Source organism: Asterias amurensis, chromosome 18 (assembly GCF_032118995.1).
Source record: "Asterias amurensis chromosome 18, ASM3211899v1".
In the NCBI taxonomy this organism is placed as follows: Eukaryota; Metazoa; Echinodermata; class Asteroidea; order Forcipulatida; family Asteriidae; genus Asterias; species Asterias amurensis.
This window is the reverse complement of record NC_092665.1, coordinates 14458791-14485654: the sequence shown is the minus strand read 5'-3', so window position 1 is coordinate 14485654 and position 26864 is coordinate 14458791. Positions and strand designations below refer to the sequence as shown.

Sequence of the window (26864 nt, the reverse complement as noted above, 5' to 3'; positions counted from 1 at the left end):
CTAGTCTGACAGGCAATACAATACTGCACTGGTCCTATTAGACGTTTTGTGTCATAATTTCCATATAAATCCAAGAGCTATGAAAGTAAAAGCTGGACAAGTTTTGAGATGTACCCCCTTTCACCATATCAAAAGTTGATAATTAGACAGTGCAATCTCCATAAAATATAAGATTTCATGTTTTCTTCCATTAGTCTTTGTACAAATAGTGCCTGCAGGAAATTTAGGCTCTGTGGCTCTTTTATAAAGATGTGATGTCACAGGTCACATCATCTATACCTTTGGTTTTTTTAACCGTTCGGTTATTTTAATCATGCATAAAGGGAGATATATATAAGAGAACTAACTGTGAACATTTCACTTCAAAAAAGTCGCGTTTTTTTTTTTTAAATCGCCGAAAATTCAGAGCGTTTTTTTTTCCCCTTCCTTTTTTTATGCAAGTTGCCAGACTCACAAGGCCTGAAGGCCACTTCAAGGTGTGGGCTACAATTATTTTTGTTCCCAGAGGCCGTTGCCACCTACTCGTAGGGCTGAAACAGTCCATACGGATGTAGGCTTGGGTATCATCAGTCCGAAGCCTGACCGGTATAGCAGAAAGCACTAACACCCCCCCCCCCCCCCCCCTCCCCCATGTCCACGCAGGATCGAACAATATTCTGTAGGTGGGGATGCACAATCTGTCAAATTTTGGGGATAACAACTGAGATCTTTTTCTATAACAACATTTCTGAAAAGATAAATCATTCTCAAAATGCTTTAAACTATCGAAAGCTGCTGTACTTCTTACCATGGAGGAATACTTCCCCATCATTCTGACCAATAAGGATTTATTGCCATTTTTTGTAGGAACTATTACCAGACGCATACCTTCCCTTTAAGGCAAGTTTGATATACGTTTAATTTGAAGATGAGTGTATGAATTAATAAAAACTACACAGGATAATTTCGAACATTAACCAAAATTTTGATCTGTGCGTTTGCATCAATAATCTACATCATCAGCCATCATTTAGACACAAGTTTGTCGACCTCTCACACTTTACAATGGGGCTCACTCTACCTTTTTGCGCCTCGCTATACAAGTGGCCAAAACGGTTACAATTTTGACCTTCGTGGAAGTACCATTAACGAGTTAAAAGAAAACAGACTCAAACAAATTGTTCTTTCATGCCAAAGAAAACCACTTGAAGGGGATCCCATATTGCGCGGGTGGATGACCATACGGTGTTTAAAAAATACACGTGTCGTTAAAATGTTGTTTAAAACACTAGCAACTTTATTGGGTGGCGAAGATCACGTGTTGGTGCCTCGTCATCAGGTTTGAAGGCTTTGTCGTGGGCGTGTGGGTTTCATCGTGTGTTCAAGTTACAGATTGATTCTAACCTCATCGTTACGGGTAACACGAGAACATAATGCGTGAAGAATCGGACAAAAACATGTAAGTAAAACAACTATTTCTTCTATTGTTTATAGTATATTTTATTATTCCTACTTTAGGCGTATTAGTCTGATTTCCGTACAGTAATGTTCAGTCTAAGGGCGAGGCCATTTAAAGGGGCAGCAAGGCCAAGACAAGGGCAACAGATGCCTTGGCCTCCGGGTCTCCTTGTCGTTCCTGGTGTACGAATGGGTCAGCCTTTGTACTCAATAAAGTTACGTTCCAAATTTTATGCCTGTAAACCAAAAAGCTAACAATTTATCCACAAATAAATGAACAAAAAACACTAAAAAGTAGCGCGTTAGCTGACAAGACCGTAAACTATTACCTAATTAAACTCAATATTAGAACATTGGAAGATATGAAACGGTTCCGGAAGCGTAGATCCCGTCCCCTTTATCTGTTTGCACTGACGATAAAAAGTATAGGGGGGAAACCCCAACATGAGCATTTCTATGTATGAAAGACAATCCATTGATGTGACACACATAGTATCTCTACTCTGTTAATTTTTGCCATCTTAGGGTGCTCTTATTGGCCATGTTACTGGTGACGTCATGCTATGCATCAACCAATGACACAGAGCTGCTTGTTCACCTAGAGGGTCTAATTGACAGTGCTGACTGGAAACAACTGGAATTGCAAACGACTATTATACTTTCAGATGGTGTGTACGTGAGCATATTATTATTACCTATAAATTAACAATTTGTCCCCACTTCTGTTTCTTCATCCCACCGTTGCCACGTCTTCCTGCAGGACAAACAGCGCATATTATAGGTGTTGTATACTATCTGGAAAATTGCGAGCGCCTTGAATAAAGGCTATATGTTATGTATTCAACCATGTCAACCCCTTTTCAAGAACCAAGCCCACGCTATCATGTTGACATGTTTGTTATTTATTTTGTATGTCTGGTTGTGATGTGCATTTTAACAAACTATTGTAAGCTTTCCAAAATAAAAATAACACAAAGAGGTTGCAAATAAATTACTTATAATTTACTATGGTTTGTTTTTCCAGAAAGAGTTGATGGCGATGTATCCTTTACGAGGTATCCCCTTGATGTCTTGAGACAGTTCAGGAGTGTCATCATCTCTTCGATTGGCCGCAAAAGATTGCTCAGATTTCTTGCGAGTGACCAGACGGATTTTATTCATGAGTAGGCCTAACTAACAATGTGTTTGCCTAATTTTGTTGCAGTTTAGCATGCTCGTCGTGTTTAAAATAATATGATAGCATCGTTATTAGGTTGAAAATATATATTTGCAATGGAAAGTGACACAACAAAGTAATTCATACTGAAAAAGGCCCACACACAAGCTTTCCAGATATTTGAGTTAATTTCATAATTTAAGGGCATGCGTCCTGTGAGTGGCAGATTATTTTGTTTGCGATGGTACTACACAACTTTTAAACAAGTTCAACCCTCTTATTTGATGACTTTCCCACCACGACCAAAATCTCCTAACTTAAGCATTTGCATTTTTAGCCTCGACCCAGAAACGGCAAACACACTGATAAACAGAATACTCGAACGACTTGAGCTAGTCTATGGCGGAATCACCTGTGACGACACAACGAGTCAGCACCGAACCTTCGACGGTAGCTGCAACAATCAACGTCGCCCCGAATGGGGGATGGTTAATCTTCCGCTAAGGAGATACACCCTATCCGCCTACAGTGATGGTGAGGATTACGTAATGTCATTTTTTTGCAAAATAAATTTGATTGTCGACTTTGTGAATCGATAATACGCCGCCAAATGAATACAAAAATATTTCTTAAATTTTCGTGTACGAACACGATGAATCAAAACGATCGTGTACGTACACAATAACCTGTACGTACATGATAATGTGTACGTACATGATAACGTGTACGCACATGATAACGTGTACGTACACAATAAGTCCAAAACTTATTGTGTACGTACATAATTACTCCAAATGTATCGTGTACGTACATAATAGACCCACACTTATACTTATCGTGTACGTACACGATAAACCCACAGTTATGCACTTCCGTTTGATAACATTTTGAATGTACATGTACATTATTTTTTCCCCAGGCAAAAAAGCTCCACGAAAGTCAACCACGGGACAGGAGCTGCCAAGTGCAAGAGCAATCTCCAGGCAAGTCACAGAAGACAGTGATGATCTGATTGCCAATGGTTATGCCGCCCTCATGGTTCACTTTGGCCAGCTTCTTATCCATGACACTGACCAAGTACCTGTAGAATCTGGTGAGTAGCAAGAACATCTCAGCATCCTAAAGTGCTTTCACACTTATAGCTGCTCTTTAATGCCAATGATTGTTGTGCTGTAATAATCTTATACGGGTAATAAAACCAAACTTTTACCAAAAGCAATTCCATCAGTATACTGTAGTAGGAGCCTAACCCCAATGCCTGAAGATCACATGATGAAACACTTCCATGTGAAGGCAAGCAAGACACTTTTCAGAGGATATGGGAGAAAAAAACTGTTAGGCAACTCCTTTGCCTTATGTAATTTAGGGACTGAAAACCGTATCCTAGCGCTGGGCCGGGCAGGATTCAAGCCACGGTCCGAGGTGAAACGGCAGCTCACAAGAGATAACTTCATCCCTTTTAACATACACCTTTTTACTGTTTTAGATACATGTACCGGATGCCAGACATCTCACATCTGTTTGCCGATTCCAATCACAGAAGGAGATCCTGTATTCCCCAATCAGGACTGTATCGAGTTTGTGAGGTCCGTGGCGGCACCGGCATTGCACGGCTACCAACCGTGGGCGTACGACCAGCCCAACATCATCACTGCGTACCTAGATGCTTCATTCATCTATGGGTCGAGTCTTTCTAAGGTGAACAGCCTTAGGATAACTGGAGGTAGGAGGGCACACTTTTCTGTAGTGGATTGTGTGTGGGTTTTTTGTTATCAAGGAGGGACCAGAGGGCGGAAAGTGGCATATTTTTTACCATGAAACTATCCGTAGAAAGAAGCTTGCTACAGACCTACGGGAATTGCAATGTTGATTCAAATTTTTTGTTTACCACTAGGCTACATTTCTGTATTCTGTCTAAAAAAAGATATAGACAGGCTCCAGCACAAATGCGACAAAAAATGTTCCTTTATGAAACACAGAGTTAGTTGTCACGATAAAAATGCGATCGTAATAGACAACCACTCGCATGGAAGCACCCTTTGCAATGCCTGAGTTTTAGCTTTCCCAAACTGGCATAAGTAGATGTGGTAAGTGTTATATTGGTGTGGGAGTCCCCCAGCTGTAACGTATGGTGGCCCTGAAGGGACATTAAACATATATATTTACGTGAATATTTACGTAAATATATATGTTCAATGTCCCTTCAGGGTCACCAGCTGAAACGCTTGTCTGGTGATGGTTTCTTTGCCTTGCGAGTGCACACTCTCAAAACTCGGTCAGTACCCTTTTCGAAACCACGGCTTTTGCTTTTTGGGCACTGGCTCATCAGGCTCCGTCCAAAATTGTGAAAATGTGTGCGTTCGGTCTGGTGCTTGTATTACAAGCGGATTGAGGTTCGGAGCCCTATAGCCAAAGTTTCGAGAAGGCCATAGTGTGTCTCTCGTGAAACCAGGCCTTATACTCCACCTGTCCACATTCTTGCCTGTATCCTTCGGTATGTGAATAGGGAGGCTCACGAATGCCATAGTATAAATTTTCGTACGATTCGCACTTAGCCCCAGTGAAGTTAGAGTTGTGTTTCGTAACTCTCACACACCCTGCTCATTTAAACTCAAAACTTGTTTAAGAAGAACACGCACCTCCTTGGCGTTTCCCAAAAAAAGTGTGACTGTGTTCTTGTCTAGATCCCCAGGGTCTCATGCGTGTCACACCAAATCCCATCCCCGGTGGAAAAGGACTCCTTCCACCTGACAATAATCTTCGAAGTTGCGCTGGACGGAACGGCAAGGTATCGTGCGGTCTGGCCGGGGACAACAGGGCGGCTGAACAGGTTGGACTCACGGCGCTTCATACCGTGTGGCTGCGAGAGCACAACCGCATCGCCCGGGAGCTCTCCGGCGTCAACCCGCACTGGGACGGGAACAGGGTGTTCGACGAAACGCGTAAGATCGTCGGTGCCGAGTGGCAGCATATCGTTTACAACGAGTACCTGCCTCTCCTGATTGGCCAAAGGTACATGAGGAGGTACAGGCTGGATGTGAACCGGGTGGACTTAGATGAGTATCTGTACCGCACCAGGGTTGATGCGACCGTCCGGAACGGCTTTGCCACGGCGGTGTTTCGACTGGGTCACAGCCAGATACCCACGACTATCTGGAGAGTAGATAACGAGTTCCAGAGAGTCTTCAGTGATATCAAGACGAGGGAGGCTTTCTTCAATGCGACACACTTGTACAATGTTGAAGAAGGAGGAGTAGGGTCGATTCTTCGAGGGATGCTGGTGCAACCTCTTTACATCGTAGATGGAGCATTCTCACCTGCTCTTACTGATCATCTTTTTGAAGACCCGGAAAAGGGGTAAGTGTTAATAATTGTAGAGCGCTAAATACGGAAGTTTCTAAGCGCTATAACCAGATTGACAAAACAGATGGGTTTTAAGTAATGTTTTAAAAGTGTCCAATGAAGGAGCTGCTTGAATGTGGGTGGTTCTTGTTCCGAAGTGTTGGAGCTATGACTGAAAATGCGCGATCAAAGCGTGACATGTGCGGGGTCCCGGGAAAGCTGGAATTGAGCGATTAAAGAAGAGCGAAGGCGTCGGGGTAGCTGATGAAAGTTAAGAAGAACGAAGGGCTTTCAGGTCTTGGAGATATACAGGGGCAAAATTATGAACAACTCTATACATAAGAAGATGAATTTTGAAGTGGATGCGTTCGTGAAGTGGAACTTCCAATGAAGAGAGCGAATGATAGCTGTTATGTGTTCCGATGTACAGAAATGTGGTTCCCGTGGTGGCTTTGAAATATTAATTTAAACAAGATGCATAGAATAATTTATTGGCAACACAGCAAAACACTTACATCTGAGAAATGACGGGATCCCTATATAGACTATAACACCAGAACTTACTGAACCGTTGTGAACTCCTGTTCCGTTTGTAACACTCTACTGTTCACTAAATTTTGCTTGAATCGTGCATCACTGAGCCCTTATCCTGTCATTTCTATTTCTTGAAGTTACGGGCTCGATTTCACCATGATTTCACAAAGCAATACAATTCATCAGTATTACCATAGTGATGTGAATTATGACGTCGCTAGCAACTACGATTGATTTGCAAGTTAAGTTAAATCTTAGCTCTTTGTGAAAACGGCCCCTGGTCCATGTTTTGTTATCATGAAAATGAAATCTAAATAATTTTTCTCCGTGAAGGTTTGGGCTCGATTTGGTTTCTCTCAACATCCAAAGAGGACGCGATCATGGTCTACCTGGATACACAGTTTTCAGGGAGGACGTTTGTGGTTTAAGTCAGGTACGTAGTTGGCAAGAACTGACCGCAGTCGTGGGAGACAAGACTGCCCAACGCCTCAGGACAATTTACAGGTACTGAACTTTTAGTCCTCCTAAAAAAAAAACATTTCTTTTTGTGTGACAATTTCTTCATTTCGAATATACTCAGCTAACCACCTTGATTTGTCTGAAAGGAAAAACCCTGTATATTCCAAACATTTTATCGTATGAAAACTTGTCCAACAATATGCCTTTATAGGCCTACAGTCTTATCTTGATCCTGGGCCCAGTTTCACATTACAAAATTATTTATGGTCGATCGGCGATCTGGGTCACGAGAAAAAAGTTTAAAAAACGATTGTACATTTTGCATGACATTGATTTAAAAATATATATTTCAAGGGATATTTTCTACTACCATCATCAATAGACCGTGCAAGTTTTATGCAAATCTGTTATCCTAGACGAGTTTTATCTTACCAATTCTGTAATGTTCCTTTAAGCAGCTCTATGACATTTGACCCTGGTCTTCTTCAAATACTTATTTATTATTTAAAGGCAGTGGACACTATTGGTAATTACTCAAAATAATTATCAGCATAAAACCTCACTTGGTAATGAGTAATGGGGAGAGGTTGGTAGTATAAAACATTGTGAGAAACGGCTCACTCTAAAGTGGAGTAGTTTTCGAGAAAGAAGTAATTTTCAACGAATTTGATTTCGAGACCTCAAGTTTAGAGTTTGAGGTCTCGAAATCAAGCATCTGAAACACACAACTCCATTTGACAAGGGTGTTTTTTCTTTCATTGTTATCTTGCAACTTCGACGACCGATTGAGCTCAAATGTTCACAGGTTTGTTATTTTATGGATATGATGAGATACACCAAGTGAGAAGACTGGCCTTTGAAAATTACTAATAGTGTCCACTGTCTTTAACAACCATTCTGAAATGCTTTTCAGTACCGTCCTTGACATTGATCCCTTCGTCGGTTTCTTCTCCGAGCCGCCGATGCCAGGTGCCCTCGTTGGGCCGACCCTGGCGTGTCTGATCGGCAAGCAGTTCAGATCCCTGAAGTACGGTGATCGTTTCTGGTACGAGAATAAGAGTGGACAGCAAGCTCTCACTGATGGTAAGGGTCTAAGTTCAGTTTGATTAACTCATGGAATGTGTATGACCAGAATTTTGGCAAAATAAAAAAAAAAACAGTTTCATAAAGCTGTTAAGCTGAAAACAAACAACCTGCTTGACAAAATGAGAACCAGTCACAATAATGTTGACCTAATATAGTTTTGACCAATAACCTTTTCCCCTTACAAAAATGTGCTTGCTTGAACTAGAAACAGCTAACCCATACTCTTCCATGACTTTTTTACACTGTTGGTAACCGTTTGTTATGAAATGCAAATGGTTAGAAAGATGATTCAAATGTAGAATCCTATGATCAACAAAAACGTGCCTCAAAATTGCACGGTTTTCTTTTTACTTGCGAACTAACACGGTCGGCCATTGTGTGAAGGCAACAAAAAAATGACTCCACAAAAAGACCGGGATTCGAACCCACTCTCTGCTGATGAGAAACACCAGTGCATGCCCGGTGTTCTTAACCGTCCACTTGCTAATAAACTGTTGTCTTTATTTCGCAGCCCAGCAAGATGAGATCCGAAGGTCGAGTTTGGCCCGGGTGCTATGTGACAACATTGATGACTTGCCTGAGATTCAACCATTTCCATTCCTACAAGCTGATGATGATAGTTCACGCTGCCAGTAAGCGTAATTTTGTTGTGCTATAACTGCTTTTTGCGTGCAGATGAAATCGGGCCCAGAGATGTAATATTGAGGTCAACTTTGCACATTATGAAACGCCAAATCAACATTGTTTCAGAATTTCCATCCACAAGTTTTCCTGTTTTTTGTAAGGATTCCTTTTTTGAATCGATTTTGAAGAAAAATAAATAAAATGTCACCATTGAAAAGCACTTCAACAGTGGCAATTTTGATGTACAAATTTAAACATTTCCAGTGGTCTTTCTCTAAATATTATATTCCATTTTCTCAAATAAATAATCGAAAAATCTTGCTCTTGAATTTCTATCGATTTGGAAGAATAATAAATAAAATGTCACCATTGAAAAGCACTTCAATAGTGGCAGTTTTGAATTTTGATGTACAAATTTAAATATTTCCACTTTCTCTGATATTATTTCAGTTTCTCAAATAAATAATCGAACAATCTTGCTCTTGAATTTATATAGGAGCTTGAATCCCTACACGTCTTTCGTAGAGTACAGCAAATATTACCGTTATCCCAACCGAACGGGCTGCCTGCTGAATGATTTCTCCAACCACCGGGTGAGCTGCCGGGACCTCTCCGCTATCCCCAGGATGGACCTTGGTGTTTGGGCTGAACACTATTACTAAAGCAACGTTCACACGAAAGCATTTTAGCAAGGGTCCCTAGGTAAATAGTAGCTTGCTTGTAAGTCGACTTATTGAAAATTATGAACATTCCTCGTGGGACTCTTTGTTTTGTTGAGGCTCAATTGGTGACTTCAGAAGTGAAATGGTGAAGTGGGTTAAACGTAGTGTCACTTGTTTTCTTCAACATTTAAAACCGCGAGGAATAGATAATAGTAAAAGTATCTCCTTCGTGAACTTTTGATTGAAATTCTTCTTCCCATTTTCATTTAGATAATACAAAATACAATTGTTTGACGCTTAGGACCGAACTAATAAAACTTTCAAAAAAAATGTTTAAGCCTTCAGCCGTGTTTGTTTCAAGGTTTGTTTTGTTTCCTTATTAAGACGATATTCGCTTATAACTCAAAGGGCCTTTTCACAAAAGGGAAATGAAGAGATATTTTCACAAGTTTATTATGTTTTGGTTACCTGATCAGAGAAATTAAAGTGAAGCGTGCATGTTGTTTCTACTTGTATTTTAATCAGGCTGCCTATAAATTAACCTAGCGTGACACAAGCCAAGGAGATGGTAGCCTTGTCCAAGGCTCTTTACGCAAGCACCGGCCCGCTCCGACTTCACGAAATGCATAGATACTATACCGCACGGCACATAACAGTACTTAATACCGCGGGGTCGAAGCATGGCTTTCGAGGTATCAACGAGGTTCTCGTTTTGTAACCTCGTTGATACCTCGAAAGCCATGCTTCGACCCCGCGGTATCAAGTACTGTATGTGCCGTGCGGTATAGTATCTATGCATTTCGTGAAGTCAGAGCGGGCCGGTGCTTGCGTAAAGAGCCTTGGACAAGGCTAAGGAGATGGTAGTCGCATTTGCATTGTTTTGCCTCTTTTCACACCACAGGAATTTAGCAGAGGTCCCTTGCTAAGTTTAGCATCGTTGGGAAAATTGACTTCGTGTCGGGACGTACACCATTGTTTGACCCCAGTGATTGTTTCCATGTGCCGCACCAAAGACATGAAAAGGCACTGGCGATTACGCACACTTGAGTTCCTCAAAGATCTTAAAGGCCATGTATACTGTTAGTACTCAAAATAATTGTTAGTATTAAAACTTACTTGGTAATGAGCAACGGAGAGCTGTTGATAGTGTAAAACATTGTGAGAAACGGCTTCCTCTGAAGTAACGTAGTTTTGAGAAAGAGGTAATTTCTCACTCAAATAACACAAGGAGCCTTTTAATATGCACGTTGTGCAATAAGGGTATTTTTTTCTTTCAATGTTTTCTTGCAACTTCGATGACCAAATTGAGCCAAAACTGTCAAAGATTTGTTATTTTATGCACATGTTTGGATACACCAAGTGATATTACTGGTCATTGACATTTACCAAACGTGTCCAGTGCCTTTAAGACGCTTGCACATTTTCTTCAAATCTGAATTACATTTACTCCACTGCAAGCTTTGTCTCCAAAACAAAAACATGTAAAAAGTTTTGTCTTTAATTTCTCTTCACTTCACTGACCAGGAAACTCGAGTGATGGCGCCCTACTGATTGACAATGACTATAAGCGTGGGCCAAGGTTTTCCAAATCAATATTCAAACAGATTCACCTCACACAAAGGGGGTCAATGTTCGGGATGAATACAATGGCCTTGAAACAAACTTGGCGTCTGTTTTCTTTCCCCTTTTCTTCTTCATGTAAATATGAAAACAAACCCCAGGAAGTTTTGAACTAGAAGATAAAGCGTGAGGATATCTTTTAACATTGTGCACACCATATATTATAGTCACTATGAAGTGCAAAGTATTGAATGTCAAATCCATACCGTTATTTGAACCGAGAAAGTTCGGATCTATATACATAGCGGCTGTTGAAATTCAAAATGCAGCTGGCCAAGACAAACAAACAAGTCTTACAGCATCCACAAGTGAGAGTAATTGCTGAAAAGAAAGTGTACAATTTGGATATAATATTGTACAAATACATCCAAAGAGAAGTACCTCTCCGTGTGGCAAAACAGCCTATAAAAATTAAGTTTAAAAAAAAAGAGCAAATAAATGATACTGAGCCTAGATAAGCTGATTTGCCATACGGGACGAAAGTGCACCAAGCAGACTTTTATTTAAAACTAATTTGAATTCTGATAAAAGCCATTGGACCCTTTCGGTTCAGAAAAAAAAAAAAAGTTCACAGATTTACAAATAACTTACAGGGTTTTTAGAAGGCAATGGTGAAAGACTTCTCTTGAAATATAATTCCATGAAATGCTTTACTTTTTGAGAAAACAGCAAAACAATATAAATTCTCGTTAACGAAAATTACGGATTTATTTTAAACACGTCATGACACGGCGAAACGCGCGGAAACAAGGGTGGGTTTTTCCGTTGTTTTCTCCCGACTCCGATGACCGATTGAGCCTAAATTTTCACAGGTTTGTTATTTGATATAGAAGTTGTGGTACACAAAGTGTGGGCCTTGGACAACACTGTTTACCGAAAGGGTCCAATGGCTTTAAAGTCTGACAAATCTCATCCATGTATCTTAATGTATTATTTTGTCTGTTTTGTATTTAATTTGAATTGAATTTGCAAAAAAAAAAAAAAAAAAAAAAAACAAGTTAATGGCCGGGCGTTTCACCCCTATAGCAGAGTTTTTCTTGAAACATTTTTCTCGAAGGCTTGAACAACTGTTTTATAATGGGCTGTTACGTCTGAACAATTTGAACAGTAGACACAGCAAAATAAATAGTTTAAGTCGCAAGATAAAACGAATGTTAAAGCAAACCATGAAGGAATTAATCTATTCATAGAGTAAGGATCTATTCCTCCATGAGCAAACAAAGTCACCGAGTCAAAAAATAAACCTTTAACGAACAGAGCATAACAAGTTCCTTCCTCCATCCATGCTTCAAAACACCCTTGTTGAAGGCAATTGGTTTAAATTGAAGTCATCTAATTAAGCCTCACTTTAGAGACCCAAACACTGGAACAAATCTTCTGTTTTCCTCCATCCAGTAAGGCGATCTGTTTATATAAAAGGGTGAATGGAAAGTATACCTTGCCGTTGACTGCTCGATTTACCCCAAGCACCCCGCCCAAACAATACCGATAATAGCGTTGGGGATTATCGAGTGTGTCTTTAGTTGTTGGCATACTTCGTCCATGCTCTCTCCCTCAGTCAATAGGTATCCCCTTCTTCAAGTATTGACCCATCTCGTTGCTCCTTGACAACGAGTGACACAAGCAGCACAACACGTTGGTACCATAGCGGTAAGCCTACCTTGCTGTGGTAAGCTAAGCCGAGTTCCGTACAGCCTAATTGCATTAGTGGCGTGAGCTTGTTCTTTGATAACTTTTCCCAAACTACGCTGTATTTTGCATCGAACACTGAAGTTACAGTCCGAGAACTCCAACAAAATTCTACTTAAGGGAACTCATCGAGAATGTCTTCGATATGTATGGTGACTGTGGTTAGACGATTGCAATAGAAATGGATCTATAAATACCACAGTGAAAACATACGAGTGCTGTTTGTGAATCTTGTGATGTAAATTCTGAAGTGCTTGTGTTAGGACACGATTTTTATGTTAGCTATGACTTCAAGGAGAAATACCACCAGTCATATGTACGGAGATATCGGGTCGGATATCTTGGACGATGATAATAATCTACCATCGCGTTACAGGAGGGGAAGACGGAAAAGCATCACCGTGACGAGGAAAGACAGCAAGCCGTCGATCGCGCCGAAGTCCCCGGTTCCTGCTCCACCGCGACCGCGTCCGATAAAGAGGAGCGATTCGAGCCTCTCGCGGGTGTCTTTGGCGTCCGAGTTCGCGACAATACAGGAGGATTCTGTCTGTGACGACTTCCGGGGTGAGAATTTACAACAGAGTGTCTCGTCGTCGATGTCCGACAGTAGGCGAGGTTCGTTGTCGTCATCTGTCAGTCTTAGTTTTGTCGACAGGCAGCGTCGATTATCTTCGTCTTCCCTTTCAAATGACTACTCCTCATCTTATGATCTACCAAGACGAGTATCCTTCACCGATATGAGATCGTCCTCTTCTACTACCGATGACTACTCGGAGTCGAAATCACCATCCCGCCGGTTATCGAACGATTTCTCCCCGTCACAGTCATACGGTGCACCCGTTCCCCGTCGGGTCTCCGTTGTCAGTCTCCAAAGGAGAGACTCCGGAAATTCTATGGACTTCAACGCAAGACGCTTATCAACGGTATCAGACGCCGTGGTTATACGTAAACGCAGTAAGTCCAAGGGAAGGGGTTGTTCAGCCGGGCGTCACCGCCGGGCGTCTGCCGGTGATGCCCCCAGTCCTCGGAGGTCCTTCCCGCCGCTGGCATCAAGCAGGTCTCGTGCTTCAAATCCAGCTTATCATTCGTACCCAACGCCTGAAATGGATAATGTGGTCTTCGACGATGAGGAAGATGAGATATCACAGACAATGGCGGACAGGGATGATCTTAGTTATGAGGCATCTTTAAAACGAGCCTCTCTCGCCTCAATCCACGAGATGCACCACGCCGTTGAGCTGCTCAAAAACCAGCGAGCTCTCGACAAAGCCGAGAGGAACGTCAGTCCAACCCTAAGCTCCCATCGCCGCCGTAGCAAAGCAAGAGGCGGCCGCAGATCCTCATTACCCACGCCCAGTGACTCCCCAAGGCAATCCGTAATCTCCACCTCCAGCAACAGAACAATGGAGGCCGATTCCAGGCGCTCATCTGTCAGTGCCTCCATACAGGACATGCATCAGGCAGTTGCTCTGATCCAAGAGAAACGACTGGTGAGGAAACTAAACGCCAAGGTGCAGTTCTCTGTTGTTGAAGACGCGACTAGACCGTCTGACAGACGGCGACTGAGCGCATCTTCGGGAGGCAGGCGGAGGGGAAGTGCTGGTGAGTCGTCCGTGAGTGCAGTTTCTTGCAACAGTATGTCTGGTAGCTCGAGTGGGAGTGAAGATTCAGACTCTAACAACAGGTTGGTAGAATTTATAATAATAATAACACAGATGTCAACTTTTAATATGATGATTTTGTTCACAGAACTCAGGAAAGTATTGAGTATACAGTGCTTACACACATATCTGTGTATAAGTGTAAAACCAACTATAATACAATTTATACATTTTATTCAATCACAAATTATAATAACAATTACATGAACAAATTTTGCACAACCTGATTCGTGACACAATTCGGATGATGCGAGTTTAACAACCAGACAGTTTTTGCTTTAGAAAAAACCCACAAAAACTGTCACAAAATACACTTAAGATTGTTTCTTATGACGTCACAAACGGTACGTCATAAAAACTTCAATGAATAACAATCCAATTCAGTTGATGAGTTGAAGATGCATTACTTGCACCGATGACAAGTTTTCCAGTTCGAAGCGAGCACATCTGGGTCAATCTTTCGTTGACTCAGAACACAGCAGTTAAAGGCAGTGGCCACTATTGGTAATTGTCAAAGACTAGCCTTCACAGTTGGTGTATCTCAACATATGCATAAAATAACAAACCTGTGAAAATTTGAGCTCAATCGGTCGTCGAAGTTGCGAGATAATAATGAAAGAAAAAACACCCTTGTCACACAAAGTTGTGTGCGTTTAGATGGTTGATTTCGAGACCTCAAGTTCTAAATCTGAGGTTTCGAAATCAAATTAGTGGAAAATTACTTCTTCCTCGAAAACTATGGCACTTCAGAGGGAGCCGTTTCTCACAATGTGTTATACCATCAACCTCTCCCCATTACTCGTCACTAAGAAATGTTTTATGCCAATAATTATTTTGAGTAATTACCAATAGTGTCCACTGCCTTTAAACATCAACAACAACATGTATCACAAAATAGAGGGGTCAAAAAGAGGTACCCATCATAGCATTAATAGAAAAGAAAACAAATCAATAACTTAAAAACTTTCTTTCCCCCATGATTGGGATTAATGGAGAGTAGTACACCGCAAAATGAAGCCCTTCAACTTCTTGCCAAACGGGCCTTGAGAAGGAATTCCGTGAGAAGGGTAATCTTCCATGCATTGAAATCAGAAGATGACATCTTATAGGCGCTGCTAAAAATGTGGCATTGTGTCTTTGTAGTGTTATGGGAATCTCAGAAATTCTTCAAGGGGATGGGGGTAATTCTGCAAGAGAAAAAGAGCATGTTAAAGTATGGGGTTCTTGACAAAATGTCTTGATCCTGCCCCAGGCTTTCGAACCAATGCAGACTGAGGAGCTCTAGTTTATCTCAGACAAAGGGGTTGTGAATCCCTTCTTTATTCGGATTAAAATGGTTCAGATTTATCCCTTTGAGGTGCTTAAAAAGGGCCTGGGGTGGAATAGCTCTTTGTTCCTGCATTACAATATGGTGGGTACACTGTGGAAGAGCCGAAAGGATGATACAATTAGATTGATCTGTTGTGGAGACCTATTGTATGTAATCCCAATTTCAGTGAGCTGCTCAAGCAACAAAATTAGCTCAGCACAACAAAATATTTCTTACAAAAACAAAGCTACCAGCCTTTTCTTTCATTATTCTCTCTCACAACTTCGATGACCAATGAGTTCAAATTTTCACAGATTTTGTCTTTTATGAATTTATGCATATGTTGAGATACACCAAGTGAGGAGACGGGTCTCTTTGACAATTACGAAAGGTGTCCAGTGCCTTTAACAGTTTTTTCCATATCATATCTTCACTTTGGAAAGTTTCACACTAATTCAATAATTTTTCTTCTTCTTTATTTCAGCAGCAGCGACTACAGTTCATCATCTTCCTTCTCAGGGTCGTCCTCATCGGACAATTCCAGTTCCTCATCATCTTCATCATCAGACTCCTCCTCCGACTCGGACAGCTCCAACTCAGATTCAGAAGACCCATCATCAGATAATGACAGTGTTATCTCGGGTGACAACGACGACCATGACAATGACAGCCACCACTCAGGTGTGTCATTGTGCTCTTCATCCGAGACAGACTCCGGGAATGGAACCCTGAGTAGCAGCCATGGCTCTAAGACGGACGGGTTACCTAAGAGCCCCCACGACATCCCTGGGCCTTCCGGTGTTTACAGACAAGCGACCCAGTACTCACCCAAACCTACCCCTGAACCACTTGACAATAAACGAGAGAATTACTTTGATTTTGAGGTGGACAACAACCAAGGACTTGAAGAAGTAAATGATAAAAGTCCAAAGCCAGTGAACAGTCAAGCCACATCGAGTGTTTGTGTCATACTCTGACAAACATTATATATTTTATTCTGAAGTGTATATTATAAACGTCAATGTACATATCAATCATATTAAAGACATGGTTAAGTTTGACTATTTAACAACATCTTTCAAATTATAGAATTATTTATTTAAAGCAACATTACTTTTTCTCAACTTTCTACTTACATTTTCGTGTTTTTTTTTTAATGTTGTGTACTCAGGCAATGTTTTTTGGAAGTGCAAATTATATTTTGGATGGACTCGACCATCACTTTCCACCTTGGTTGATTAAGTTAAAAAGCCCAGGTCGGTGGTTCGAATCCTACCCAAGCCAGTACAACAAAAAATGTGAAAAGTACAGGAAACAATCGTTTTAAAGTACAAGTTGCCTGACTGCATTCTTCTTTAAAAAAAAAAAAAAAAAAAAATTGTATTTACATGCTTTGACAATCTTTTAATAAATCAAGCAAGGAAGGCATTCAGTAGTGAGTTCGTGTTCAAGTACAAGTACAAATAATTATATGAAATATGAATTGGACTATTACATTGGAGACACTAGGGGGCGGCAGACGCCCAAGGCAAAAACCACCCAGCGTTCGAAAGTGACCCATTATTTTTAGGGTGCATGGCTTTTTAATTGGTGATTCCTCTTAAATAAGATGGAACTTCATTGTAAAAAAAACCACATATTTTGAAAAATATCCATTCTGGAGTTTTAGTAAATCTCCCTTGAAAACTAAAGTGGTGTGTGTACACCCAAAATGAGATTGTAAACTGCCAGACAAAACTTCTTGAAAGCTAGAAAGATGTACCAGGATGTCTCTTTCTAAAAAGTAGGCCCCCTACCCCCAAAAACAAACAAATAATGAGTAACCATCCTTTGAGACACCCAAATAGAAACATTTGATTCTGAAATGTTATACTAAATAAACAGACAATTGTAGCGAAAAAGAGAAAACAAATGCGTCAGCTTTATTTTGCGTTCTAATAAAATATATATTTGTTGCAATAGAGCTTATTATTAAACAAATTCATTACAGTTTTAAGTTGCAGAGTGATATTCTTTAAATCAAATTTCATAATAACATAATTGTCTGTAATTTTATATAGCAACACAAAGGAACATTTTACAAAAAATATACAAACATTGATAAAGAACTCTAGACTGGGCCCTTTTTCATAAAGCTTCCTAGCACAAATACATTGCTTAGCAGCGACAAATCTGCTAAGAAGAAACAGTTACCATTCAAAGAACCATAGTTTTTGTGACTGGTTCTCTACTGACTGTTGCTTAGCAGAAAATGATGCTAAGCTAAGCACCCTTTTTTATGCTGATATAGACAGCTTTATAAACCTGGGCCCTGGTTTAAACACATACAGAAGCGACCAACAAAAAAAGAAAAGAAAATTAAACCAAATTTCATTCGGATAATAAGCTCAAAGTTTAACTAATTTCCTTTACATTGCATAATGAACATTTTTTTTATACACAAAATAAATTTCAAGCTCAATGGCACCCTAAAGGATCTGGTTACCTTTTTTTTGTTGGACACAAAACACAATGTCCACAGATTTACATTTTACTCACAAAGTTTGAAAATATTGATGGTAGAAAGCTTCCCTGAAAATATTACTTGCTTTGGGTGCTGTATTTTTGAGAAATGAGTAAATCAAGCCACAAAAATTACTTTAGCATGTAAAACGTATTTTCATGACATTGTTTTACTAATTTCTCAAAAACTACAGCACCTTAATATTTTAAGTTTTCTACTATCATTATTTACTATCATTATCTTCAAATGGTGTAGTCGTTTAAATTATATTTACTCAATCTGTGGACATTGTGTTTTGTGTTACAAAAAGTACCGAAATCCTCTTAATTGTATTTACTTACTCTTCAGTTCTCTGAGTTTAGTTGCTGTTGTTATGGCGATAACAATAGTCAGACCCTTGGGAGCACGTCATGCGGCAAGGTTGACCTGTTTTTGTCAGACCATTGCAGAGTCGCTTTCCAGGTGTACTTGGTCTAGAACTGTCAAAAATAAAAATATCACCTTAAAATTACCACATTTTGTTAACAATTAAAACTTATTTTTTTTATAGAATTTTATTAAAATTTACAAATAAGAGAGAGATGTGCACAAAAAATACCAACATGCAGGTTCGACATTTACCTTGTACTGTTAGGAGTTCCTTCTCTTTGTCTCCGTGGTGATGGAGTCGCCTGGGGTAACTCCTCCAGGGCCGAGCCAAGGTGTCTCTTAGCAGGATTTCCTTGATGCCGGAGCTCTCCAAAGGCAATAGCAGAGGCAGAGAGAGGCATTGGCGTCTTTGTGGAAGAGCTGATCAAGGGAGTGTCTCGATTGTCTTTGCTGTAGGTTGAGAAAAGTATCCTGTTAGTACTTTTTGTTTCCACTCCTAGTCCCTCAAATCTATATACATTTAGGCCTTGCTATGTGAAGCAATTCATTTCTAGTCCTGTTTCATTCTAACCCCCCCCCCCCCAAAAAAAAAAAGAAGAAATGTTTAAGGACTTAAACTGTAAAGATTTATAAGAATTCATTGACAATAAAAATTACTGAGAACAATACGTTTGGTATTAGAATGATTGTACTTTAGATTAAAACAAATAGTTATGCACAAGATAAATACAACAACAAATAACAAACTAAAAACACAACCCAAGAGAAAAAAAAGAACTAAAAGTAGAGTAAAGTCTGATGGAAAAAAAAGAGAAATAATTACTAAAAATATAACAAGTACACAATAAAAACACAACTGATAGTAGATCCAAATACATATACTCTGGTTGACAATAAAACAAGTAGTAGAGCTTTCTGGAAAAAAAGGTTAACTACAGATTTGTTAACAACTTGCACCGCATGAGTCTGGGGGTTGATTTCACAAAGCATCAAAATGCAACTTAATAAAATAAACAGCCAGTTACTGCTATATAGAGGTTCGTACTGTGACATCAAACTCTGCTCAGACACCAAGCCCTTCATGAAATCAAAACAAGGCATCAAAAGTTTATTAGAGGCAAAAAAATAAATAAAAAAACTTTCCTGTACTTTATTTCTCATGACTCTTCATCTACATCTTTTCTTGCTGATCTTGAAAGTCAATCAATCAATATTTAAATTTGTAACAGCCGTTGCTCATAGCACCGTACAGTAGGTTTACAAAAAAAAAGGTGAGATTTAAGCAAAGTTTTGAATTTTGTTAATGACGTAGATTGCCAGATGTTCCGAGGAAGATGATTCCACATCCTCCGTGCTGCGATAGAAAAAGCTTCAGGACAAAATAATATGTGTGATTCCACTTGCCTCTTTTTCATGGAGTATGGTTTCTCGAACGTCATATCTAGATCGGTCAGTCCAGTACCGGTCATCGTGGCGTCCTGAGAGAAGCCACTAGACTCGGACATCATGTCAGTGTTGTATGAATATGAAGACATATCACCTGTTATGGCCGAGAGGTCAGAGGGCAATGTGTAGTCTTCATCATCATCTGAATACCCGCCAAGACCTTTGCTGTAAATTCAAGATAAAGGCCCGAAGTCTTTTATTATATGAGTGAGAATTTACCTCTTTCTCAAAAACTTGTTTCTCACAATGTTTTATATTATCAACAGCTCTCCATTGCTTGTTACCAGTCGAGTGAGTTTTTATGCTAACAATTATTTTTATTTTTTTATTTAACATCTATTATATCGTTGCGGTACCCGCTGCCAAAACATAGGATTCGAACTGCCTCTAGCTGCCGGGCAACCTCGGTAGTCTAGTTGGTAAGACACTGCTCTAGAATTGCAAGGGTCGTGGGTTCGAATCCCACCCGAGTAACATGCCTATGATATTTTTTCACAGGACTCGGGAAAGTACTGAGTATACAGTGCTAACACACATCGGTGTATGGGTAAAAACCAAAATTAATCTTCTTTATCCCCGATGCAAATTTAACATCTATTATTACAATTATTTTGAGTAATTACCAATAGAGTCCAGTGCCTTGAAGCAATGAAGATGTGACCTACACTACTCACCTTATCACTGATCTGTTGATAGCGGGTGGAAGAGCAAATATAGGACCCTTATGATTGCAACGACAGGCTGTTTTTTTGAGGCCGTATTCCCTTGGAGACTTGGCGCCAATTGAGGGTTTTTCACTACTCCAAAAACTCTTGAAGACTATGACCATCCAGTTTGCTAAAAAGAAAATAATGAGTCATTATAAGTCATCAAGAACGGATTTACTCTTCGTGAAACTCAGATTTAAACATCCAATGAAGATTAAAAAAAATGAAAGTGGTAGCTCAAAATAGAGAGGGGTAATAAACACAAAAATCAGAAAAAATCAGTTCCCTTTATGTATGGAGATAAAGCCAATAAGCCATTTTGAGATATGGTACATGTAGACACATATGTATGACACTGTTAGATTTGGTTAAACTTTTCTGAATACACCCAAACCAAACAGTGCACTCCTACAGTCAAAGATAATGTTCGCCATATCTCAAAAAGGCTACAAGAGTTGAGCAATGTCAAACTGCAGAGGCTCACAGACTTTTTACATCATTTTGAATAAGACATCTGAAGGTCAGGTCAAAACAAAGGCAAAGTCTTTCATATTTGTAACGGCAAGTTTGTCTCTTTCAAGAAAACTTGAAGGTACATTAAGACCAATGAAAAAGTCTTAAAAACAGAACAAAATCCTGATAAATCACACGAATAGATTATTCTTACCGATAGCAACCCCAGTGATGAGAATAGTGAGGCCCGAGAACTCAAGACCCACCCCGTGTCTGATCTTAGACAGAGCGTTGATGGGTACTAGGAGTAGGAGAACGATGCGGGTGAATGCTGGTGTGTGAAGGAACGTCACACAGAGAGAGGCGAGTAGGAAGTAGGCCACGTGTGTCACACAGGTTGAGATGACATTCATGTTATTACCTGGACACAAGGGGTGAGATTGTAGGAAAAAGACAAATCCTAAATATTTTGGACGACACTCGACAGGTTAAAAAAAAACCAAAAAAAACAAAACATGAAGGCCTGAGGGCCACTTCAAGGTGTGGGCTACAATCAACTTTCTTCCAGGGGCTGTTGCCACCTACTCCTTGGGCTGAAATAGAGTTACCCCCTTTACGGTCCATACGGATGTAGGCTTGGGTATCATCCATCAGAGGCCCGGCTAGTACAGAAGGAAGCACCGACTCCCCAACTTTACGAAGCAATCATGGTTAAGTGTCTTGCTTAACGGACCAGATGGGCTGATTTCACTTGGATACGAAACTTAGCTCATCCTAAGTCCTAAGATTAATTCTTAGTTAGGAATTGAGTTTGGTGAAATTAACGGCAGGACTTGAAACCACACTCATCAACAACTCACCTAAACCACCAACTAGAGTAGTTAACCAGCCCAGCCTTTCATCGATCCCGGTTTGCATTTTGTTAACCAGGTTTAATAAATAGTTAATGGTGTCGTTCATCCTCTTCAGGTTTTCAAGAGTTTCTGAGTAATACTGGAATGTTTCTTCTTGGTGGATAGCGATGTGATTCATGTCTCCGTCTGGGGAAAAAAAAGGAGAAAATATTCACGCAAAATTATTTTAAAATAATTTTGAAAGTGCAATCCAAGTTTGTGTTAGAGGGTGGCAGTCAGAAACCATACCATTTTTTGTATGCTGTTGTGTAGCCTGGGGAGCAGCAGTCAAGGGATCACAATAATAATACTACAACATTTTGTAAACCATCTTCTTTTCCTGTAAAACATTACACTAAGCTGATCTTGAAGAAATCAAGTTGAACATTTTCATCTGTGTTTTAAAGGCAGTGGACCCTATTGGTAATTACTCAAAATAATTATTAGCATAAAACCTTACTTGGTAACGAGTAATGGAGAGCTTTTGATAAAACATTTTGAGAAACAACTCCCTCTGAAGGAACGTAGTTTTCGAAAAAGAACGAATTTTCCACGAATTTGATTTTGAGACCTCAGGTTTAGAATTTGAGGTCTCGAAATCAAGCAAAGCACACAACTTCGTGTGACAAGGGTGTTTTTTCTGTCATTACTATCTTGCAATTAAGATGACCAATTGAGTTCAAATTTTCACAGGTTTGTTATTTTATGCATATATGTTGAGATACACCAAGTGCGAAGACTGGGCTTTGACAATTACCAATAGTGTCCAGTGTCTTTAAGTTTCTGCTGGAAGAGGATGATGTTGTGCATTTGTTTGAGGTCTTTGGGAAGTGAATTTCAAAGTCTTCCAATACTTCTTACAGAAAGAAGTCTTACCTAGCTTGTCCCATACTTCCTTGGCTTTGATGCGTATGCTTGCAAGATCGCGTTGAACATCTTCATGATTTCTCTTTAAGTTTTGGTCTTGGCTCAGAAGCTGCTGCGTTGCATTATCTGAAAAAAAATCCAGAAATCAGAATCTCAAGTAACAGAACTTACCATAAGTAGAAAAATATTTCATACTAGGATTCAAACAGACTAAAATGGGAATAAAGCATAATTAATAATTTCTCCCCGAGACCTTACCAAGTTGCTGTCGTATGCTTTCTGTCATGGTGGCTAGTTCTCTATGGCCGGCCGCTATTAGCGCTTTCTCGCTAGTCAGGTCTCTGATATTGCTCTCAATGGATACATGCAGCTGACCCTGCAGGATAAAAGTGACACCAGACTTCAGCTCATTCAATATGGTTAAGCATGACCGTATTGAATTGGTGGCTACAGCTTTGGCTATGACGGTGTTGATATGGGTGTTGCTGAGGACCATAGACCATGTGAACTTTGTTTACAATGTGACCTTGTACATTCTTTGAGTATTCTGGCAGGCACAATACTGCACAGGTCACAAAATGTCAACTTTCCCACATATGGGAAAGTTGACATTTTGTGTAATAATTTTCACATAAATCCAAGAATTATGAAAGTAAAAGCTGGACAAGTTTTGAGATGTACCCCTTGTCATCATATCAAAAGTCGATAAAAATTAGACAGTAAAATCTCCATAAAATATAAGATTTTCTGATTTATTCCATTAGGCTGTGTACAAATCGTGCCTGCAGGAGTCCAGGCTCTGTGGCTCTTTTGTAGACATGTAATGTCACATCGTCTATGATGATGCTGAAATCTAGACATAGCCATAGTGCAGCCGCAAATTCTGACATGGCTTTAGATTGTGTCTGAATTGACGGACTCGGCAGTGGCTATGGTTAAAATAAGCTTAACAAGTTTCTGATTAGCAAAACTAAGCAGGATAAATTCTCAGTGATGGAATCTCTTGTAAGTTTACCTGTGACTCCTTGAGGACTTCCTGTTTGCTGAGGACCTCTTTTTGTCCGTCAGCCATTATCTGTAAGGTGTCTGTAGCCACATTCTGCAAAGCATCTTGACCTTCCTAAAGGTCAGTCAGAAGAAAAGGATGTACAAGAGGTTTTTAACAACTGAACTCATCAAACTCTCTGAAGAACTACACCTTAATTTTGGTGGAAAAAGATCTCGTTTTTACTTATCTGGCTGGTCTCATTTGTCAGTATGTCCTTGTCCAGTTCTAGTCTTGTCTGTCTCAGGGTACATTTTAAAAGCACCATGCTTCAAACTTTCCCTGCATATTGGTAGTAACTTAACAGAGTATCTTAACCATATTAAAATTATGGTTCAATTGAAGTTGTAGTATGTACGTCTAAAACGGAATAAACGTCTAAACTGCTACTAGATTCAAAGATGCCTCATTATGGCTCTGGCCTGTCTGGTAAAACTATTTATATTCTAAGTTTGTAGCTTGTCAAACTCTCCAGTTAACTGTTTTTAATCTGTAATGCAACAAGCCTTGGTTAAATCTATACTCACTTGTAGATTCTCAAATTACATTTGACACTTTTGTTTGTTGTTATCAATACTGGAATAAATGTCTAAACTACCACTAAGTTTAAAGTTGCACCATTGCATGTCTGGTAAAACTATATATATTCTAAGTTTGTGGCCTGTCAAACTCCCCAGTTGACTGTTGTTTAATCTAATGAAACAAGCCTTGGTCACACTCAGAAATTGACACTCACTTGTAGATTCTCCATGATGTTCAGCTGGTTTGAAGCAGTTGCAGCAAGCTGGTTGACGGCAAAGCGTGTCTGTCGCTGGAACTGCTGCTGTCTAACACCGTAGCATACAGAGCGTGATCGATCACTTATGATGTGGTAAGTATTCCACGTTGTTGCGTCCATACCTCTGGTGCACTCTGCTAACGTCTGAAAATAAAAATAATTATTTATCTTTTGTCAAAATGATAATAAAAGAATTTTTTTTTATAATATCAAGGAAGGGATTGCAGGTTGACCCTTTTAAAAACCAATCTTAATTTTGGTTTTGATTTTCAACTGATCAATAAGTAGAAGTCGGTGGTCGTTTAAGTAATAAAAAACCACAGTTAATGAGATCAAACTGCTGAAAAATGTTTCGCCCGTAGAAAAGTGTGACGTGTTATAGACAGAGTATTCGTCTCAATACCGGTCTCCCCCTCGGACATTCAGTTAGGGTCTCGGACTATCTGGTCTTGACTACAATACTGGCGTTTCATCATTGAAAGGGCAAGGCCATTTTCTTTTTGCAAAAGGCACTTCCATTAAGAAATCTTAGGGTCTAATGGGGGACTTTGAAGGGGCACCAAGGTCATGACTAGGGGGGGACAGAGGCTGTGACCTTCATGTAATTTAAAACCTGCACTGTTTAAAGACACTGGACACTATTGGTAATTGTCAAAGACCAGTCTTCTCACTCGGTGTATCTCAACATATGCAAGAAATAACAAACCTGTGAAAATTTGAACTCAATTGGTCGTCGAAGTTGCGAGATAACTATGAAAGAAAAAAACACCCTTGTCACACGAAATTGTGTGCTTTCAGATGCTTGATTTCGAGACCTCAAATTCTAAACTCGAGGTCTTGAAATCAAATTCGCGGAAAACTACTTCTTGCTCGAAAACTATGTCACTTCAGAGGGAGCCGTTTCTCACAATGTTTTATACTGTCAACCTCTCCCCATTGCTCGTTACCAAGTAAGGTTTTATGCTAATCATTATTTTGAGTAATTACCAATAGTGTCCACTGCCTTTAAATGCCAAGGCTCTATATAAATCAGTTTTTAAAAACTTGTTTTCATATCTGCTGTTACCATTTCTTTAGTGCAAGTAAAAGTGGAGCGTCCTTCTGATTTTGATTGACAGTTCAGCAAGGCCACGCCCAGTTTACCAAGCTCTTCCTCTGTTATGTCATTGCAAGACGACTCCAATTCGGCGATCACCTACATACAAACATGCAATTTGGAAATATTTAAGAATAATTATTCAACTGAAGCAAGTTGTCATAACTTTTTCATGAAACTTTAGTTCAATTTAACACTGTTCATTTGAAAACACATGGTCCAAAGATTTGATTGGTTTGAGTTGAAAATGCAAATGTTTCCATTAAAATGTAATTTAAAATAAGAAAACGTATGTTCATATTGAAGTATTTTTGTTGAAAATAGAGGGAAAAAATTGCACTTATTAATATATTCAGGGCCGTCTAAGTCACACTCACATGCATTTTTATTATGAAACTTAAAAGTTACAAATAAATACACTTTGTTAACAAATAAACAAGGCTTATGCAAAAACTTATTTAAGATAATAATTCAATCAAATTCATAATTCATGCTCATTTCAAAATAACAATATTTTATAATAATATTATAAAAATAACCAAAAACTAACTCTTTAATTAAAAAGAGTAAAGAAATTGTGTAAATAGACTGTTTTCTCCCAGATTCACATAAAAATGTAAAATAACTAACTCTATGATGACAGGTATCTAGTACAGACAACCCAGCCATGTACTCTTCGCCCGCTTTCAAAAATCTCGTCTCCGCTGACTTCATCTCGAACGGTACCGGCTTGCCGAGACTTGCCGCCCCCTGTGATGATGTCGAAATCACTCCACCGTCCGGACTTTCATTCCCGTGTGAATCCGGTGCATTTTTCTGTCCGAAAACCCACGAAAACAAAGATGCCTTGGCACCCCAGTTAAGCACTGACAACACACAAATAACAAGGATGAACTTCATTGCAGTGTGTTCAAAGAAAATCGCAGTATGATGTATTTTTCATAGAGAAATGTTTATCAAATTGTGCTGGAAATCTTTGAGTCAAATATGGCGCTGTGTTTATGCCACTAACCATTCCGTTTTTTCATTGGACAGCTAAAAAGATCATAATCTAAAGCTTTCGTTGATTGGTCAAAAACTGCATATCATTATGGCCCTTTAACTCAGTCTGGCACCTAGCCTTCTCAG

The 26864-nt window shown here is 39.6% G+C and overlaps 3 protein-coding genes across 4 annotated transcripts; 2 read left to right on the top strand and 1 right to left on the bottom strand.

Moving 5' to 3' along the window:
• The first annotated feature begins 1412 nt into the window (after positions 1-1412).
• LOC139951028 (lactoperoxidase-like) lies at positions 1413-9300 on the top strand. Its single transcript, XM_071949845.1, has 11 exons — positions 1413-1438; positions 1963-2109; positions 2466-2600; positions 2931-3127; positions 3513-3686; positions 4080-4316; positions 5278-5950; positions 6803-6973; positions 7842-8011; positions 8526-8646; positions 9135-9300. Exons 1-11 carry the CDS (start codon positions 1413-1415, stop codon positions 9298-9300), a joined length of 2217 nt encoding a protein of 738 aa, XP_071805946.1.
• A 2831-nt stretch (positions 9301-12131) lies between these two features.
• Positions 12132-16557, top strand: LOC139950798 (uncharacterized). 2 transcript variants are annotated; one of them, XM_071949613.1, is made up of 2 exons: positions 12132-14293; positions 16067-16557. In XM_071949613.1, the coding sequence occupies exons 1-2, from the start codon at positions 12885-12887 to the stop codon at positions 16554-16556; spliced, it is 1899 nt and encodes a 632-aa protein (XP_071805714.1). In that variant the 5' UTR covers positions 12132-12884; the 3' UTR covers position 16557. The 2 variants fall into 2 exon arrangements, with proteins under 2 accessions (XP_071805714.1, XP_071805713.1); XM_071949612.1 differs by having other exon boundaries at positions 16064-16557.
• Positions 16558-16580: 23 nt separating this feature from the next.
• On the bottom strand, positions 16581-26728 carry LOC139950797 (protein brambleberry-like). The gene is made up of 12 exons (XM_071949610.1): positions 26367-26728; positions 25707-25835; positions 24599-24784; positions 23833-23937; positions 23076-23193; positions 22827-22943; positions 21918-22097; positions 21272-21478; positions 20572-20734; positions 19856-20062; positions 18704-18901; positions 16581-18561 (listed from the first exon to the last, which is right to left on the bottom strand). Exons 1-12 carry the CDS (start codon positions 26634-26636, stop codon positions 18441-18443), a joined length of 2001 nt encoding a protein of 666 aa, XP_071805711.1. The 5' UTR covers positions 26637-26728; the 3' UTR covers positions 16581-18440.
• Between the last annotated feature and the right edge of the window lie 136 nt (positions 26729-26864).